The following is a 20,797-nucleotide window of genomic DNA, read 5'->3' as shown; positions in this document are numbered from 1 at the left end:
CATCATAATTCCCTTTTCTGAAGTTGAGCGCTGTTGTTGTGGTTCTTTTCACCCTGGATGATCCCAGTTCTAGTCTGCACTGGATCATGTTGTGATCGCTGTTTCCCAGTGGGTCTAATACCGCTACTTCCTTTGCAGGTCCCCCCAGTCCACTGAAGATTAGATCAAGAGTAGCTTCTCCTCGTGTAGGTTCCATGACCAGCTGTTCCAGGAAGCAGTCCCTCGTGGCTTCCAGGAATTTGGTCTCTCTCTCGCAACTTGAGTGCCCGATACTCCAGTCTATCCCAGGGTAGTTTGACAAAAAGTGGTATTTCACTGAGGTCTTGCGGGAAAAGGCCATCTGCGAGCATGGTTTGTATCCATTGTAAGAGGAGAGCGCAGAATTTGGTTCTGGAGGATTTTAATAGGTATGGAGGGCAGTGGTTGAGGTCGCAAGCTGTGTGGCTGTATTTTTTGTAGAGTTTGTTAAGGTCGGACCATTGTATAGTGGGGAAGTGGGACCAGGTGATTCTTTTACTACGGGGGGCACAGTGATCTCTTCTAGGTGGGTTGGGGTTTCGGTGAGGGTAATCCTGGCAGTTGTAATTTTGTTTTTAAAGTATTCAGCTAAAAGGGTGGTTGAGGGGGGAGGGGTGTCGTTATTGGCCAGATAGGGTTTGGTGTCTGTGAGTTCTTTTAGTAATTGGAATAGTTTTTTTGTGTCTTGGGTTTCTTTGCCTATTAGATTGGTGTAGTGTGTCTTTCTTTTTTCTTTTAGTTTTAGCTTGTATTGTTGGTTTAGTTTTCTCCATGATGTTTTCGTGGGTTCTTTTGTTATTCTTTCTCCATTTTCTTTCTAGTCGTCTGCATTGTCTTTTGAGTAGGAGTAGTTCATTATCGAACCATTTGTCTGATCATCTGCTAATTCTGTTTTTTGTTTGTATTGGGGCTAGCTCATCTAGGGTAGCTGTGCTTAGCCTGCACCAGTGTGAGATGAAGTCCTTGGGGTTGCATTCTTGGATTGCAGAATTTGGAGGGGTCCATGTATTTACATGAGTTGTAGGTTGATCTTTGGGGTTTTGGTTAGGTTTTGTCTTTGGTCCAGTTGATGTTGAAGGATTATGTGTAGTGCTCTGACCAGAGGGATCGAGACCAGTTTCCATTTGATGTTTGAATCTCTGGCAGTAATAATAATAATAATAATAATAATAATAATATTTTATTTTGTATACCGCCATACCCAGGGAGTTCAAGGCGGTTCACAACAGGTAGATGAATTACATACAGTGCGATTCGAAAAAAGAGCTGTTGGGTCATGAAGGATGGTAATCTTTTTCATGTGTGGTTTGTGGGTCTAAAATCTTGTATGTTAGGGCTTCGAGGAATGACAGTAGGTTTTCTACTTGTTTGGAGGATTGGTCTTCGAGAAGGAGGTTTAAGTCTCCTAGGATTAGGTTGTAAATTGCCGTTAGTGAGTTTCGGTATATAAAATCTTCAAATTCCAGTCTTGCTGTGTTCCAATTACCTGGTGTTATGTAGCAGAGCATGCAAGTTGTGGATCCTTTTAGTGTGGTGCATGAAAGTTGGCAGGCTAGTAGATCCATGTAAGGGGTGGACGTTTTGTCTAGTATATTAAGGTTTAGGGAGTTTCTGACTAAGATGGCTAGACCACCTCCTCTTTTTTTTCCCCTGCAGACCACTGTTATTTTGTATCCCTTAGGGTAGACTTCTGTTATCCTGGGATCTGAGTCTGATGTAAGCCAGATTTCTGTGAGGAAGAGGAAGAAAAGATTCTCGTTTCTATCCAGTCTTTTATGTGTTCTGTCTTTGGGTCTAGAGCTCTGTTTATGTAGGCACATGTAAGTGTGGTGTATTCTGTTTGTGCACTGTTTATTGGTTTTGGGTGAGGGTGTGGTTTGGTCTTAGAGGGGTTTGTTGGTCTTCTTCCCCATGTTGGTGTACTGATGTGGTGTGTATAGGTCGTGGCAGTTCGGGTATAAGAGTGATGGCATCACGGTAGGGGAGATGAGGCATCTCTCCTGCCGCGATGGTTAGGTTGCCGGGCCGCTGAACTGATGGCGCCAACGGCCATCAGCTCAGCGGCCTGTTTTTCGGCACTTAGACCTGGTTTTATTTCGTCTAAGTGAAAAAGGTCTAAGTGCCGACTAAACTGAATTGGTTATACCTGTTGTACGGCTAGGTGTAGGTCGGCCCACCTCCCGCCCACTGCCTGCCCTTTCCCCTCCTCTAAACACACCTCTTTTCTCTCTGTGCGTTTAGAGGCAGGGAAAGGCCTAAGTTGGTTTTAGATACACCTAAAAACCAGCTTTGGTTATGGGTACTTGGACGATCAGGGACCACAGAGGGACTAGCCTGCCAGCTGCAGACCCCAAGTTTGCTTCTTCTCCCAGGTAGTGTTACTCCAGAATTACTGGGAACTATGGAGCACCAAAAGCATCCAAAATTTGAAGAAAAATCCCCCAAATATAAAAAAGTTTTAAACAGAGCAGATCAGACACACACTTTACTGCAAGTGTGCTGAAGGAAAAACTGAAGGGGGCAGCACACTTCACTGAGGAAGGATGAGGAGTTGAAAACTGTGACACCTTTTGCAAAGTGTGCACGTTTGGATTCACTACCCACTTGTCCAGAATGACACACCTATTGCACTAGAAAAATAGATTTTGGATCAATGACTCGATTATAACATTCAGGATATTTAATAAACTGTTCAACAACAGCCACAAAGGAGGGCTGAACTTTCAGAAGGAAATAAGTTGGGGAACATTGAAAACTTATATACTGATAAAAACTTGGCTACTTATACAACCTTTTTGCTCTTAACTGGGATATGGGTCATAATGAGCACTGGGCACAAGGTTTCCCTCTTCCTTATCCATCCCTTATCTCTCCCCACTTAGTTACTCCCTTCATTGGTTGTGATTGCGCTGCCTGTCCTGTCAAAGTGTGCATTTCCTTTCTGAATTTCTACTTAGATTTTTGAAATTTGTTTGTAAACCACTTCTGTCTGTCAGTTTTAGAACTATAGTAAGCATGATAAATATATTGAATAATGTTTGCAGATTTCAACTTATTTTCCAAAGCTACAATAAAATTAGTATAACAAAACCAGGCCAAAACAAAAAGCCACTAGCACTTACCAAATTTATGCTGCCTGTAGGAGAGCCATTAAAAGATTCTGTGGAAATTAAAAATGATTTAGAATGAAAAAAATTATTTCAGTTACTGTAGCTAAGAGTCATATACTAAAATCAATTCATATCAGCTAAAAGATTAGAAAACATGAAAAGAAAAATAAGCATCTTGTGAAACAAACCCAAAACATTAGACCATAAGCCCTCAGTCTCCAACCAAAATATATCAATGAAAATATGTGCATACTTGCAAATAGTCTACAATTTTCATTCACAGGAGAGCAATTCATTTGTGATTTCAGGCTCATAACAGCATGTTAAACTGTTTAATATAGCAAAGACAGGAAGCAAAATTTGCACTTTTATCTAGAAAGAACTGTTAGCTCTAGTATAACTTTATTATTCTTGCCACTTCACAGTTAAGCAGAGAACTGAAAAGCTTAGTGTAGTATAGGAAAAGCTTGGTCGCTACATCTCTTTTGTATTAGACTTGGTTTGCTGATATTTTAAACCAGATATCTTTAGTACTAAACATCAATATTTTAAAAAGGTTATCAGAGAATAACTTAACTGGTTTATTTTCACCCTTTAGTTTTAAATACAGCTTTTAACATTTCTAGAAAATTTAAGCACAGACTAAGCCTTTATATACTTTACAGATAACACAAAAAGGCAACCTAGTCACATCAAGGTTTGTGTGGGGGACGCTCAGGACGCCAAAATTGGCTCACAACTTACAGACCGAAATTAGATAAATATAATATAGGGTGCTCTCAGTGTGAACCATCAGTGATAGGAGCGCATTTCTGACACTTCACTTCTGGGTCGAGGCGGTAAGCCTCCACCCCCACACCATCATCGAGCACCCTAAGTGTGCTGAAATTTAAAGGGACCTAAGTCCACTAAATCAACAAATCAATCAATCAAAGTGAGTAAATCAAACTCAACACAAAAAACCTGAGCGACCCCCAAACAAACCCTGCCAGCCAGACCCCCCGAACCACACAACAAAATCAAGAATCACCATACAAAAAATGCCAAATAAATACAATACTTATCTGAAACTATCTCACAGACTAATAAACGCAAAAAACCGCGTCAGGAGAAAAGGTTCCAGCTATGCAGGGAGCCTCCTTAAAAGCAGAATGGTGATCCAGGACATGCCAGTGCTTTCTCACGATGTTCGCTAACCGTGCTGGTTTCGGGAGGAGCCCTTCTTCAGGAACCTGACCCCCGACGGAACACAAACGAAGAGGTCGGCTGGAGGGCGGGGTGCCCGAGCGGGAGAGCACACCGCCTAAAACGGATCTACAGGTGACGTCATACGCAAACCAACCAATCATACAACACATGCAAACCAATCACACACAAGGGCGAAAGCCCGCCCATAAATACACAAACCCACTGAGCAAGAAACATGACCCATCCTAAAAGCAAACCAATAACCCCAGCCAAAGAACCCCCACTGAAACCTGGAACCCAAATGCAAAAGCCCTATTAGAACCTTTTCTCCTGACGCGGTTTTTTGCGTTTATTAGTCTGTGAGATAGTTTCAGATAAGTATTGTATTTATTTGGCATTTTTTGTATGGTGATTCTTGATTTTGTTGTGTGGTTCGGGGGGTCTGGCTGGCAGGGTTTGTTTGGGGGTCGCTCAGGTTTTTTGTGTTGAGTTTGATTTACTCACTTTGATTGATTGATTTGTTGATTTAGTGGACTTAGGTCCCTTTAAATTTCAGCACACTTAGGGTGCTCGATGATGGTGTGGGGGTGGAGGCTTACCGCCTTGACCCAGAAGTGAAGTGTCGGAGCTGCGCTCCTATCACTGATGGTTCACACTGAGAGCACCCTATATTTTATTTATCTAATTTCGGTCTGTAAGTTGTGAGCCAATTTTGGCGTCCTGAGCGTCCCCCACACAAACCTTGATGTGACTAGGTTGCCTTTTTGTGTTATCTCTATAGTAGGATTTTTGGCAAATTTGGAGTGTATTGTTGTGGTTTATATACTTTACAGCAGTGTTTCTCAACTCAGCCCTGGAGTACCCCCTTGCCAGTCAGGTTTTCATGATATCTACATTGAATATGCATAAACTTGATTTGCATGCACTGCCTCCATTATATGCAAATTTCTTTCATGCATATTCATTGTGGATATGCTGAAAATCTGACCAGTAAAGGGGTACTCCAGGACAGAGTTGAGAAACACCGCATTACAGAAATCAATCATCAGTAAATCAAATAGACCAGAGGTCTTAACCCTGTCATGGGGGACCCTCAGCTAGTCAGGTTTTCAGGATAGTCTTAATGTATATGCATGAGAGATTTGCATAATAAATAAAGTTACTATATGCTTTATTTTTAAATATATTAAATTTTATGATATGAAAAAACAATCACATTTAAATATTCTTTACTATAAAATTTCATCACATTACATGAACACGTGCTTACTCCTTCATACTTATTACCATATTCCCTTCTGTCCAATATAATAGTCAATGAATATTTTCAAGAGTCTCTGGGGGGCGTGGCTTTGGAGCGGAACTAAATGGCTGGGTAGTGGAGTTGCTCTGTGAAGACAAGCTATTTGACAGAGATCATAGCCAGAAAAATTTCAAATTTCACTCTGAAAAGTGAGGTAGAGGTGGATAATGGCTTCGGGAAAGCAAAACAAAAATTTGGCGGCGGGGAGCAGCTCAGGAAGCGGGAAGCGATCGAAACTTGATACGGCTTCACCGATGTCAGTTCCGTTGCCGCCGGAGGATGTAGAAAATAAAGACATAATGAAGGAAATACAGGCGGTAAAGGAAATAGTATTGGAATGCGCTAAAAATATAAAAGAAGTGAAAGAAGAGGTGGTATGTTTATCAAATAAACTGCAAGCAATGGAATTGAAAGTGGATCAAATTGAGAAAAGAGTGGAAAAGTGTGAGGAGGAAAGTATAAAGCACATGGAACACAGTAAGGAAATTGAAGCACTGAAAAGGGAGCTGGAAGATTTGTCCAATAGGGAACGAAGGAGCAATTTAAGGGTGCTTGGGGTCCCGGAGGGAATTGAAAAGTCGGATCCGATTGGATTTTTGATTAATTTTTTGCCCAAGGTGCTCCCGATGCAAAACAAGTTTCCATTGGAAATAGAACGTGCATACAGGGTCCCAACGAGATTATCAAACAGCCAAAAAGGACCACGTCCACTGATCTTTAAGCTACTTAGATATCAACAGGTAGCTGAAATAATTAAATTAGCTAAAGATAATAAAAACTTAAAGTGTCAGGATTCAAAGATTTACATAGTGCCTGACTTTGCCAGAGCAACGGCACAAAAGAGAAAGCAGCTATTAGACCTGAGACCACAGCTGAGAAGTCTGGGAGCTAGATATGGGCTCATATACCCGGCAACTATGCGGGTCACTTATAAAAATAAAACTTTGAATTTTGATACTGCAGATAAACTTAAGGAGTTTTTGGAGCAGTGTGAATCACCAATGGCTACTTAATAGAGACTTGGATGGAAGTATTTGTGTTCTTGGTTGAAATGTTTATTTTTGTTTAGAAATTTCTATGTTAAAGGAAGAAAAAAGAAAAAAAAAAAGAGTTAATAGGATTCTGAAGGCATGGCTGCAGTTGGATTTCAAATACATTCCACATTCTATCTTGTCATGAGGCAAATGGAATGTAGCCTGCAAGAGTATAAGAGATGCAATATTACAGACCTTTTAAAGGACAGAGGTTAATAAGATGGATTGTACTGACTTGCTGTTTGGACAGACAGACTGAGAAACGATAGAGGATTGTGCAAAACAGATTGAAGGAAATAAGTTCTAAATAGTATTGAGAAGATATAAACTACAAGCAAGAGGACATTAAATAGAATGGATCTGCAAGCAAGATGAGAGTTAGACTGTGACTTTGTAAGCCTTACAATTTTCATTTGCATAAAAGGGGAAGTCAGCTGTGATATATGGAATAAGACATTGTAATGGAAATTCTCTAAATGCAGCAGAGGATTTTTTGAAGATGGTTCTGGTATATAGTTGACCTGACCTTAAAATAAAAATGACAGAGCTACAATGGTCAAAAAAAAAAAAAAAAAAAAAAAGGAACAGGGTTTGTATATGTAGAATGTGAAGGATCTATGATTGGCACCACAAGTTTGAAATTGTGGTCATTGTAAATCTTTATGCAAAACAATTGGAAAGGAGATTTAAGGTGGATCAAAAGATGAGACTGAGAATGTATAAACAGTAGTGTGAGAGGATAGAATTTGATATGGATCTGCAAGCAAGAGGAGATTTGAAATGAGACTTTATGAGACATATAGCATCTTATTACAAGAAAAGGAAATTTGTTGTTATGTATGGACTATAGTTTTAAAATTGCAAATCTATTAATGCAACAAGAGTCATAATATTGTTGTTTGGGATAAAAATTGGTCTGAACTTAATATAAATAATGGTGGATATACGAGGCGATAAAAAAAAAAAAAAAAAAATAATTAGAAGTTTTGGTAAAAGCGAAGGATGTAGGAAAGTTTGGATGTTATAATATAAAGCATATGATATAAGAGAATGTTGTGAATGGAGTGGAAATTAAAAGGGTAGCAAATATGCTAGTGTGGAAATGGGTATGGAATGTTAGGAGGGTTATGTTAAAGGGATAAAAATTGTTGTTTTGGGGAATTTATTGACTTTTTGAATAGGAAAAGTTAGGAAAAAAGATTTCCATTATATATTTAATAATATTTAAAAGTGATATTTAACTTGAGGGAATGTGATGTAATCTGACATGAAAGATGGATGTGGTTTGGATGAATGTAATTTTAAAATTTGGTGTGATTATTTATGTATTTCAATAATATCTTAATGGAAATGAGTGAGTAGAGAAGGGAGGGTTCATGAGAGATGGGGGAAAGGAAAGGAAAAAAAAAAAAGAGGTAATCCTTGATAAAGAAGTCTTGTGTGATAAAATGATATTCATTTTAATATGATAATGATCTGGCTAATGGTTTTAAAATTATAAATATAGCTTGTGGGGAGTTTATCTATTGCCTAGTCAAGGTGTGCGTTTCAAAGTTGGCAAGTAATTTAAGGGAGGGATGGGAGGGGGAGGGGATTAAGAATATGGGAAGGGGTATAGGGGAGGGGATGGGTTCTAATAATAATTTTAAAAAGGGGAAAAGAGGTTATAATATTGATGTGAAGAATATTATTGATTATTGTTTTGATTTGATATAATGACTAAAAATTTTTTCAATAAATGTTAATGGTCTCAACCACCCGATAAAAAGGAAAAAAGTATTGCTATATTTAAAAAAACAAAATGCGGATGTCTATTTCATACAGGAGACTCACCTTAATGGAGATGAATCAAAAAAGCTAATTGGTAATTGGGTGAGAGATTGCTTTTTTGCACCGGCGGTGGGGAAAAAAGCTGGGGTAGCAATTTTAATAAATAAAAAATGTTCAGCAGGATTTAATATGGTGAAAGCAGATAAATTAGGAAGATGGGTGCATGTGAACATGAGTATGGGCAATAATACTGTGGCACTATTTAATGTGTACGTACCTAATTCGAATCAAATTGAATATTTTAAAACTCTACAACCAATAATTTTACCACTGGCTGCTAATAATTTGATAGTAGCAGGAGATTTTAATGCTGTTGTGGACCCTTTATTGGATAAAAAACCTAGTAAAATTTTAAAATCTTTAGGGTTGGATAATTTTATAAATTCTTTCAATTTAAAAGATATATGGAGAATTCTTCATTTTAATGATCGAGATTTTTCATTTTATTCACATGTTCATAAATCTTTTTCTAGAATTGATTATATTCTTGTTTCTGATGGGCTAATACAAGATGTTACACAAGCCTCTATAGAACCAATAATTTTATCAGATCATGGAGGAGTGTGGATTTCTTTAAATTTTAATGACCCGGATAATGGTAGGCCTGTATGGAGATTTAATAATGCATTGCTTGCATATCCAAAATTTTGTGAAGAATTTCAATTAAAAATGGATGAATATTTTCAAAATAATATTACAGAGGAAATATCTACAGAAATAATATGGGATGCTTTTAAAGCAACGATGAGAGGGCAAATTATATCATTTTCAGCTTATTCTAAAAAACAATTAAATAAGCAATTTACGGAACTGGAACACGAAATAAAAGATTTAGAATTAAAATTGATTAATAAGTGGGAGAATTCTACGTTGCAAACTTTATTAAAAGCAAAATATAAATATAATGAGATTTCTTCTAATTTGGCTAAAAAAATATTATGTGTCAGCAAGCTTTGTATTATGGTAGTTCAAATAAGGCGGGAAGATTATTGGCTAATTATCTTAAAGTGAAAAAAAGAAAGATGAAATTGAATGCAATAAAAGATGAAAAAGGTGAAACTCATTTTCAGATTGGTCCTATTTTAAAACAGTTTTTAAATTATTATAAAAACCTGTATTCTTCTGAGTCTTATTTAAATAAAGAAAAAGATGGTATAGTGTTTTTAAATAATATTGAAGGTCCGAAGATTCCTGATCATATAAAAAGAAGTTTGGAAAATCCAATATCTTTACAAGAATTACAAACAGCATTGAAATCTCTTAGAGTAGGGACCGCTCCAGGTGGTGATGGTTTTACGGTAGAGTTTTATAAAGCATTTCAAAATACTCTTTTACCTCATTTATTAAATTTATATCAGAATCAACTAAAGAAAGGTTGTATATCAGGCACTATGGCAGAATCATTAACTATTGTTTTGCCGAAGCCAAATAAAGATCCCATGTTGGTTTCAAATTACAGGCCTATTTCATTGATAAATGTAGATGGTAAATTATTAGCCAAACTTTTGGCTACACGTTTGGCAAAAGCTCTTCCTCACATAGTTGGTATGCATCAAACAGGGTTTGTTGCTCAGAGACACTCTTCTAATAACACCAGATTGGCATTGCAAATGTTATATTTAACAAAAGAAATTGGAGATCCGGCTTTTTCTGTGTCTCTAGATGCAGAGAAAGCTTTTGATCGTGTGGAATGGACATTTATGTATCAGGCCATGGAGTGGTTTGGTATTGGTTCGGGATTTATACAAATGATTAAAACTCTGTATAGCTCTCCTGTTGCTAGATTATATATCAATAATAATTTTTCTGATTGTTTTAAATTGCAAAGGGGAGTTAGACAGGGATGTCCTTTGTCTCCTTTACTTTTTGATATAGTGCTTGAACCCTTATTATTAGCTATTCAACAAGAGGAGGAGATACAGGGTATACCGCATAAAGATAAAGAATATAAAGTTTCTGCATATGCGGATGATATATTACTTCATTTGAGGAATCCGGAAACAACCATTCCAAATTTATTGGTTTTGATTGAAAGATTTGGAAAGTTTTCAGGATATAAAATAAATTGGACTAAATCAGAAGTTCTTCCTTTAAATGTGCATTGCACAAAAGGATTATTTGACTCATTACCTTTTATTTGGAAAGAAGAAGGAATAAAATACTTAGGTATATGGATAAAAAACACGCTTGATGAGACAATTATAATGAATGAAAAAAGTTTATTGCAAAAAGTAACAGAGTTATGTGAGCAATGGAATCCTTTACATTTATCTTGGTGGGGAAGAGTTCAAACTGTCAAAATGATGATATTGCCTGTGGTTTGTTATCAAATGGGAATGATACCAGTTTTTTTTCAGGGGTCTTTTTACAAAAAGTTAAATAATATTCTTAGTAAATTTATTTGGCTGGGTAAAGCTGTAAGAATTGCTCTAGTGACTTTACAAAAACCAATTGAGGAGGGAGGGGTAAATTTTCCAAATTTTTATAGGTTTCATCAATCCTATATATTGCGCCAAGGTATGTATTGGGTCCTCCCAGAACTCATGGAGAAGCTTCCAGATTGGTTATGGTTGGAGTGGCAGCTCATGTCTCCTATCAGGCTTCGTCATCTGCTTAGCATTAAAATGCCTAGAATAAGGAAAACCAATAGGATATTAATGGACACATGGACAACATTAAAGTATGTAAACAACTTAACTCCTATTACTATTCAAAAATCTACTTGTCAAAATATATGGCTGAACTCCAAGATACAAATAGGCGGTTTTATGATTGTCTGGAAGGATTGGATTGAAGCAGGAATACGTACTTTAGATGATGTTATTAATGATGGTAAGCTGCTGGAGTTTTCACAATTGCAACATAAATTTGGACTTAATAAAAAACAAAGTTATAAGTGGTTGCAATTGAAGCAGGCTATTCAGGCAGGGTTCCCTGAATGGAAGTCTTTAAATACTCATTTTACTCTAGAATTCTTATGCTTCCAGGCAGATTTTATGGGTCACCAGGCCGCACAGTGGTATAAAACATTATCTGGATATTTAAATAAAAAACCAAGGACTGTACTTAGAGATATTTGGAGCATTGAGATTAAGCATCAAATTAATGCATCTCAATGGCCACGTATTTGGTCTTGGAGGATAAGATGTACAATGTCTGCGTCTATGAGGCAAACATGGTTTTTCCTGTTGCATAGAGCACTCTGGACCCCTGTTCGCTTACAAAAATTGGATTGCTCTAAGTCTAATAGATGTTGGCATTGTCATCTTGAGGCTGGAACTCTAGATCATTTATTATTTTATTGTCCTTTTATTAATAATTTTTGGAAATTGATCTGGGGTCAAATAAATTGTATGTTAGAGAATCCTGTGGCCCTATCATATGACACAGTTTTGTTTGGAATGTCTATGAGGGCCAAAAGTCAAATTTCATCGAATAATAACAAACTGTTAATGATTTTAACAGGAGTTGCCATCCAACATATAACACATAACTGGAAAGACTATAGAGGATTGAATTATTGTTTCTAGTGGAGTTCGGTTTGTCAGGTGTATGAAATGGAAAAAACATTGGCAATCAAGAGAGGTTATTATAAGAAATTTAAAGAGGTGTGGAGACCATTAATTGAGTATTATAATAAATAAATAATTATATTTATCCCCATTAAATATATGTAGGGGGGAGGAGGGATGGGTGGGTTATATGACATTATGAGAGGTAATATATGGAAAGGGAGGGAGGGGAGATAGTTTATGGTATAAAATGAATGTAGAGTTTCAAGTGAAGAATGTATAGTATGACTTGAATTATTGTACACTTGTTTGCATAATGTAAAAACGAATAAAGATATTTAAAAAAAAAAAAAAAAAAAAAGAGTCTCTGTTATGATACTATGTATTTTTACTATTTATCATGTGAAGCTCAACCGTCCATTTTTTAGTTAGTATCCTTAATAGTTTATCGCTGATTAATAGCATTTCTAATAAGTAGTGCTTGCTTGGAATAGGGCATGATACAAACTAAACTAGTCTCTTGTATTAGCTGATTGATGAAGTAACCATTCTCAGTTAGCATTTATTAATCTTTTATGTGCTTTGAGTATAATTTTATTGGGATATCCCCTTTGTTGATATCGCTGAATCATTTGATGTGAAATTCTGCCTAAAATCTCCCTGAGAAGTGCATAACTGTTTTGCTCTCAAGAATTGCCCTACGGGACTTCCGGTGACGTCACGATCCAAGATGGAGGGTTAGGGACTTTGCTCTGACTCTCCTCTCTACAGAGCAAAACTTTCCCGTTGCGGGACGCTGCAATCGGTGCGCCCGAGGTAGGACGAGTGTGGGGGAAGCCTGGGGCTCTTGCGGGATGCCGACAAAAAAAACGAGTGGAGCCCGGCAGAGCGACGGAGCGCGGCGGTGAGCAGGGAGGCCTCCGCCACGTGCGCGGGACCTCGGGCATGTCCGCGCGCGAGTCGGGAGACAGCGCGTCGGAAGAGGAGTCTGAGCGCGGTGCTTCCCCGAGGCTACGGCGAGCTGGGTCGGCGGCGGCTGTTACAAAAGCCGACCTGAAACTGTGGGCCACTGAAATTAAAGAGGAGGTGGCGGCTGTAAAAGGTAAAATCAAAGAGGCCGTAAAGGAGATAAGGCAGGACTTTGCAGACTTGCTGGGCAGAGTGGAGGACAATGAAAAACGCTTGGGGGAGCAAGAAGAGACGGTTCAGGGACTTACAACTCAGGTGAAGGCAGTCCAAAAAGATCTTCTAGACTGCTGTGCCCAAGTGGAGGACCTGGAAAATAGGTCCCGAAGGAATAATGTCCGGATCCGGGGAGTCCCAGAAACAGCTGAGTATGGGGATGCTGCGGATGTGGTGCAGGAGCTCAGCCGGTTCCTGCTGGCGGATGGTGGGGCCCCTGACAACACTACTGGGGGCCTGAGAGTGGATAGGGCGCACCGAACCCTGGGTCCGAAGAATGGGGATTACCCGAGAGATATTATTGCTTGTATCCACCACTTCCCCGATAAGGATCGTCTGGTGAAGAAAGCTAGAGACTTGGGTGTTATCTCCTGGAAGAATTTGAAAGTGGAGATATTTCAGGATCTCTCGAGTATCACTTTGCAGAAGAGGAGGGAGTTTCGCCCGTTGCTGGACGTGTTGAAGCAGAATAACTTGAGATATAGATGGCTGTTCCCGTTTGGTCTACTGGTTACTTTCAATGGAGTGCATAAGCGGGTGACGACCGTGGCGGAGCTGCAGGCGTTGCTTCTGAAGGAGGGCCTGGTGAAAATGGGAGATTCTGTTTTGAGCAAAGTGGCGGCGCAGAAGTTGGAGCGGTATCAGTGGAAAGCGGTGCCCCAGAGACGGAGAGGAAGGCAGAGCGTTCGACAGGAGGGAGGAGCAGACGAGCAGAGGGCAGCTGCGGCCCCGATCACCTGAGCGGCTGGCTGAGGGCGGTGGCGCTTACCTGTTAATGGGTCCTGGACTTTGATGTTGATCTAGTGGTGACTTTGGGAGTGTGACTGGTGATGGTCTGGGGAGTGCTTGGGGGGGGGACATGGTGAGTATGAGGTGTGGATGTGGGGACGGGAGGTATCACGAAGGTGACATGGGGAGGTGGTGAAGTCACTTGAAGTCTTGGAGGGAGTGGGGAGACTGGGAGAGCGGGTTTGGTGGGGAGGGGGGAGGGGAGAGTTGGGGAGGAGGGGGGAGGAGGGAGGGAGGGTGGGACTGGGAGGGGGGGGGAATGGGTTACGAAGAGAGAAGGTGGGGGGAGATGCAGGGGTGATGGGTGTGCTGTCTTTAGTGGGGGATGGGGGGGGATAATATGCTTAGATTGGGCAGTTTGAATGTTAAGGGGCTTAACATGCCACGTAAACGGCAATTGTTGTTGAAAGAAATTAAGCGCCTACGTTTTGATATCTGTTTTGTTCAAGAAACTCATTTTGTAAAAGCTGGGGAAAAGCTGGTACAGTTTCGGGAATATCCAGTGAGGGTTTGGGCCTCCAATAGGGTGGAGCGGAAAAAGGCGGGGGTGGGGATTTTGTTCTCCCATAAGTTGCGGGTGGTCCCAGACAAGGAATGGAGGGATGAAGGTGGGAAGTGGCTTATCTGGACTGGTACTGTTGATGGAACTCGGGTAACATTGGTTAATTTATATGCACCTAACTCTCAACAGGGTCACTTTTTTGACCTCCTCCTGTCTAAAATCCTGTCGGTTAAGGTGGGGCCTGTGGTGGTGGGGGGGGACTTTAATTTGGTTCTTAATCCAGAGTGGGATTCCACGGGCAAGGGGGGTGATAGACTTAAGAAGGATAGAAAATGTATGGAGAGATTTCTGGAAGTCCTTAATGTGGAGGATGGGTGGCGGGTCCAACATTGGATGGGTCGGGACTACACGTTCTACTCCCCTGTACATGAGGTATACACTCGCATTGATCTGGTATGTGTGGATAAAGGGTGGGGGGGTAGAGTGATAGATACCAAGATTGATACCATTGGATGGTCAGACCATGCCCCGCTATGGGTGGATCTGAAATGGGGAGGACCTCGGGGGGGAGATACGTATTGGAGATTGAACGATGCCCTGCTGGGAGATCCGAAAATAGTGCAAAAGTTGGAAATGGGGATATATGATTTCTTAGAGTTTAACAATGTGGATCAGTTCTCCCCTATGACGATCTGGGAAAGTCTAAAAGGGGTGTTAAGGGGGGAATTGATTTCTATAGCTGCTTATAAGAAAAAATCCCGGCAGCAGGAGGAATTGCAGCTCCGGGAGACGCTCCGCACTCTGGTGGATCAACATAAGAGGGGACAGGGGGACCCGCAGTTGAGGCTTCGGCTTCAGGAAACCCGGATGGCCCTTGGGAAGTTGGAAGATGAGGTGATTAAGTTTAATCTTGAGAAGTTGAAGCTTAAATATTTTGAATCAGGAAATCGGGCTAGCAAACTTTTGGCTCAAAGGGTCAAATTGAAGCAGTCTAGGAGTAATATTTAGGCTATTAAGGAGCGCGATGGTACGGTAATTACTGATGAGGGAGGCATTCAGCGGCGGTTTCGGGAGTTTTACCAGGAGCTTTATACCCCAGAGCTTAAGGGCTCGGAGGTGGAGAGCCAAGCATACTTGAGGGATTTGGGGCTGCCTACCCTATCTAGCTCGGATGCACTGGGGCTGGAGGGGGATATCAAGGTGGAGGAGGTGTTACATGTTATTAGACATTTGAAGCCGGGAAAGTCCCCCGGACTAGACGGGTTTACAGGGCTGTTCTATAAGAAACTTTCTCCATTGGTTGCACCCTTGCTAACTAGATTATTTAATTCTCTGAAAGAGGGAGAGCGTTTGCCTTTCTATATGCGCTTGGCAGGGATTACGATACTTCCTAAGCCAGGGAAAGATGTGTCCTTGTGTGGCAGCTATAGACCTATCTCTCTATTAGGGATAGATACCAAAATCCTGGCCCGTATTCTGGCAGATAGGATGGCGACTCATATGCCGGACCTGATCCACCCGGATCAGGTGGGGTTCATTGGGGGGCGTCAGGCGGCTGATGGTATTAGGCGGGTGTTGAACTTGGTGTGGGAGGCTCGTAGATCAGGATCTCCGTGGGTGGCGGTGGCGGTGGATGCCGAAAAGGCGTTCGACAGGGTGGAGTGGACGTTTATGGAGGCGGTTCTACGCCAGATGGGATTCGGGTCGCGTTTTATTTCTTGGATTCTTACGCTATACCACAACCCGATGGCTTGTGTCAAAGTTAATGGGGTCTACTCCAAGCCCTTTGAATTGCATCGAGGGACGAGGCAGGGGTGCCCGCTTTCTCCTCTGTTGTTTGCTTTGGTGATCGAGCCTTTAGCTCAAAGTATTCGTCTGTCTAGGCTTGTGAAGGGGGTGCGAGTGCAGGGGGAGGAACATAAACTGTCCCTTTTCGCGGATGATATTTTGGCCATAGTGGAGGGGTCGGAGAGGTCGCTTCTGGCTTTGCGGGATTTGATGCGAGACTATGGGCGGATTTCAGGCTTTAAAGCTAATCTGTCTAAGACGGAGATCTTGAATATTTCGGTACCAGTGGCGGAGGCCCTGGACCTGCAAAAGGGGGTACCCTTCCGGTGGGTGACGGGCCCTATTAAATACCTGGGGATATGGCTGGGGGTGGAGTGGGATACCCTGTTCCGCCTTAATTATCTCCCTTTGGGAGAGATAGTGCGACGGGATCTAGATAGATGGGACCCTCTGTACCTTTCCTGGATGGGCAGAATGGAGGTGGTACGTATGATGGTCCTGCCCAGATTTCTTTACCTCTTTCAAGTGCTTCCGGTTGAAGTCCCTAGGGCCTATTTTATTCGCTGGCATAGGATGCTTTTGCATTTTATATGGAGGGGCAGGCGTCCTCGGGTGGCGCAATATGCCATGTTCAAATTTAAGGAGGAGGGGGGATTGGGATTACCCAATTTGGAACTGTACTATAGGGCGGCGCAGCTTAGGGCGGTTGTGGATTGGCATGCGAACCCAGCTAAATTGTGGGTTCAGGTGGAACTGGGCCTATTGGGGGACCCTAGGGGCATACCGGCTCTGTCTTACCTACCGTGGGTGGGCTTGCGGGAGATGGATATTGCTTCTATCTCTAATCCTTTTATACGATGGACGCTTCGGATCTGGAAGGGGGCATATAGAAAACTGGTGGGTAAGATGCGGGGACTCCATCTTTTGCCTATTCGGTATGCGGAGGATTTTGCTCCAGGTAGGGAGGGTGGAGTCTTCTGTAGATGGGAGCGAGGGGGGCTGAGATGGTTTGGACAGCTGTTGGAGGGGGAGCATATTCGGGGGTTTCCTGAGGTCCAGGCCTCTTTCCATTTGGAGCAGCGAGATATATTCCCCTATTTACAGGTGAAGGATTATATTATGCGATTTAAAGCGGGGGACCCTGCCGCATATAAGCGCTCGAGGTTTGAGTTAATGTTGGGGGACCCTGTGCGTAGGGGCTGCATTTCTCAATTGTATCGATTACTGCTGGCTGACCCGGATCGGAAGACATCATATATGCGGGCTTGGGAGGTAGATTTGGGGATTACCTACACGACTGAGGAATGGGAACAAATAGCATTGCGCATACATCATGTGGCGGTGGCTCCACAACTGGTTGAAAATGCTCTTAAGCTCCTTGTGAGATGGTATGTTACTCCTGTGGTGCTTGCAAAGATGAATGCCTCATGTACAGGGGAATGTTGGAGAGGGTGTGGTCTGAGGGGTACATTCTTTCATATGTGGTGGGAGTGTCCTCGTCTTGTGGACTATTGGACTCAGGTGTTCCGCTATGTGGGGTGTCTCTTGCAATGTCAATTACCGTTTGGAGCGGGGGCGGCTTTGCTGGGGGTACTCCCTGGGACAGTGGAGGCCACGCAGGACAGGTTGGCTAGACTGGCTTTTACAGCTGCTAGACTTGTACTGGCATCTCTTTGGAAGAGCCACACGATTCCTACGGTGGCGATGATGCGAGTGAAATTGGGATGGGTATGTGAGAAATTTAGGCTTTCTGCTCTACTTACACGCCAGAGGCAACAATTTGAGGACCTATGGGGGAGGTTCCTAGAGATGGAGGGAAAATCTGAGTAATTTGTATTGCATTCTTAGACGGTGCTTTTCTGCAGAGGGACATTCATTGCTTCGTATTACTCTTAGGATTATGTCCTGTTACTTCTTCCTTTCTGTTATTTCATGTGTGGGGGGGGGTATAGAAGATACCGGGGGATGAGCAATTCAGAGGGTCGTGGGGGGGGGGGGGGGGGGAGGGGTGGGATGGGAAGGGGACATGTTGTGAGGGGGGGAGGGGGGTATATTAATGTATACACTGTATTTCTGATTGTGTGGTTTTGCCATCATGGTACATGTTGTACTTGGCTCGCAGTGTTTAAATAAAGAATTACAAAAAAAAAAAAAAAAAGAATTGCCCTACTGGATTGTTCTATTTCTGTGCATCTTTTGCCTGGAAGCAATGAGTTGGAGCTTCAGCAGCTGGAAAGCCTGAGCTGATATCTGTCCTATCTGGACTTTTGCCGTTGGGATTATTTAAAATATGCTGATGCAACAGAGCTGCTTCAGGAAATTGGATTTCTGTCAGACTTATTTGATTTTTTTTTCCAGTTTATGAATTATTTTAAATTTTATTCCATTGTTTTTACTCCTATTCTTTTTATTTTATTAATTGAATTTCCCTAAATTCTATTGTTAAAAAAAAAAAAGAATTGCCCCACTGGAATGCTCTCATGAAGACATTTTGGGTGGTAGCTGTTATAATGTAATATTGTGTTTTGATAAGCTTTAAAAAAATTTGGAACATATTACATATCACTCCGTCAAAATTTACAAAGACTAGGGGACATTCGATAAATTTAGGGGACACTTGAAGTTACAGGGAAATACTTTTTAAAACCAATAGGAGGAAACTTTTTTTCACTCGTTGCCAGAGGTTGTGGTAAGAGTGGATCATGTAGCTGGTTTTAAGAAAGATTTAGGGCTCCTTTTACAAAGCCACGCTAGGGCCTTAACGCGCAAAATAGCACGCCCTCAATTGCAGTGCGCGCTAGCTGCTACCGCCTCCTTTTGAGCAGGTGGTAGATTTTCAGCTAGTGTGCGCTACAGTGCATGCTAATCTAGTGCGTGCGCTAAAAACGCTAGCGCAGCTTTGTAAAAGGAGTCCTTAGACAATTTCCTGGAGGAAGTCGATAGTCTGTTATTGAGAAAGCCACTGCTTGCCCTGGATCGGTAGCATGTAATATTGCTACTCCTTGGGTTTTGGCCAGGTACTAGTGACCTGGATTGGCCACCGTGAGAACAGGCTACTGGGCTTGATGGACCATTGGTCTGACCCAGTAAGGCTATTTTTATGTTACATGGAATTATACTTTTCAGACAAAATTATGTTCACTTAGTAGCTTAAATTATGTTAACTGAATCTGAAATGACTAAATATTCAAATTTCACTATGTGATGTAGGACTTTTGTACACCACTGTACTAGGGATCTAATACCAATATCAATAATAATAAAACCCTAAGCACGCATGCGCACTCCTACCTCCGTGGCAGAGACATGGTAGTAGCGGCGCATGCGCAGATAGCAGTTTTTAGCGCAGGAAAAAAAACACAAATGGAATAACACGCCTCAAAACACCAGACGGGAATTACGCGGAAACAGATTCCGATAAAGCCAAACTACTAAATGAATACTTCTGCTCGGTTTTTACCTGCGAGGCACCAGGGCAAGGGCCACATCTGGAAGCAATGTCAAGCGCGGAAGACCGATTTCAGAATTTTGAGTTCACACCAGCTGATGTCTACAGCGAATTGTCAAGACTCCAGGTGAGCAAAGCTATGGGTCCAGACGAATTGCACCCAAGAGTGCTCAGAGAGCTGTGCGAGGTCCTGGCGGAACCATTAGCCATGCTCTTCAATCTCTCCCTAAAGAAAGGGAGGGTCCCCCAGGATTGGAAAACAGCGAATGTTGTTCCTCTGCATAAAAAGGGTTGCAGGGCAGAGGCTGCGAATTACCGACCAGTGAGTCTCACATCGATAGTATGTAAAATCATGGAAACACTAATTAAACGTAAGTTGGACACGATCTTGGATGAGGGAAATCTTAGGGATCCTAATCAACATGGATTCACTAAGGGTAGGTCGTGTCAATCCAACCTCATCAGCTTCTTTGATTGGGTAACAGAAAAGTTGGACTCAGGAGAGTCTCTGGACATAGTATACTTGGATTTCAGCAAAGCTTTTGACAGCGTCCCACACCGCAGGCTACTAAATAAGATGAAATCAATGGGGTTGGGCGAGACGATAACTGCATGGGTCAATGATTGGCTGAGTGGTAGACTTCAGAGGGTGATGGTCAATGGTACCCTTTCTGAAACATCAGAGGTGACCAGCGGAGTGCCGCAGGGCTCGGTCCTGGGTCCTCTCCTTTTTAACATATTCATAAGGGACTTGACACGAGGGCTACAGGGTAAAGCAACGTTATTCGCCGACGATGCAAAACTGTGCAACATAGTAAGTGAAAGCTTTTTACAGGATAGTATGACACAGGACCTTCGTACATTGGAAAACTGGTCCTCGACATGGCAGCTAGGCTTCAATGCTATGAAATGTAAGGTCATGCACCTCGGTAGCAGAAATCCGTGCAGAACTTACACCCTAAATGGAGAAACATTAGCCACGACCTCAGCAGAACGAGATTTGGGAGTAATCATCAGTGCAGACATGAAGGCTGCCAAGCAGGTAGAGAAGGCCACATCCAAGGCAAGGCAAATGATGGGATGTATCAAAAGA

General features: G+C 41.8%; 1 protein-coding gene across 4 annotated transcripts in view; it reads right to left on the bottom strand.

Moving 5' to 3' along the window:
• SNX13 (sorting nexin 13) overlaps positions 1-20,797 on the bottom strand; it is a 308,184-nt gene that overhangs the window by 98,320 nt on the left and 189,067 nt on the right. For 3 of the 4 annotated variants that reach the window (XM_033930947.1, XM_033930946.1, XM_033930948.1), the window contains one exon: positions 3,141-3,178. In XM_033930947.1, coding sequence (XP_033786838.1) covers positions 3,141-3,178 — 38 coding nt within the window. Of the gene's footprint in view, positions 1-3,140; positions 3,179-11,051; positions 11,112-20,797 lie in introns of those variants that run through there. The other variant, XM_033930949.1, reaches the window with a different exon arrangement.

Source organism: Geotrypetes seraphini, chromosome 2 (genome assembly GCF_902459505.1).
Source record: "Geotrypetes seraphini chromosome 2, aGeoSer1.1, whole genome shotgun sequence".
Classification (NCBI taxonomy): domain Eukaryota; kingdom Metazoa; phylum Chordata; class Amphibia; order Gymnophiona; family Dermophiidae; genus Geotrypetes; species Geotrypetes seraphini.
The sequence above is the reverse complement of the archived record's forward strand: the minus strand, read 5'-3'. Positions and strand labels throughout refer to the sequence as shown.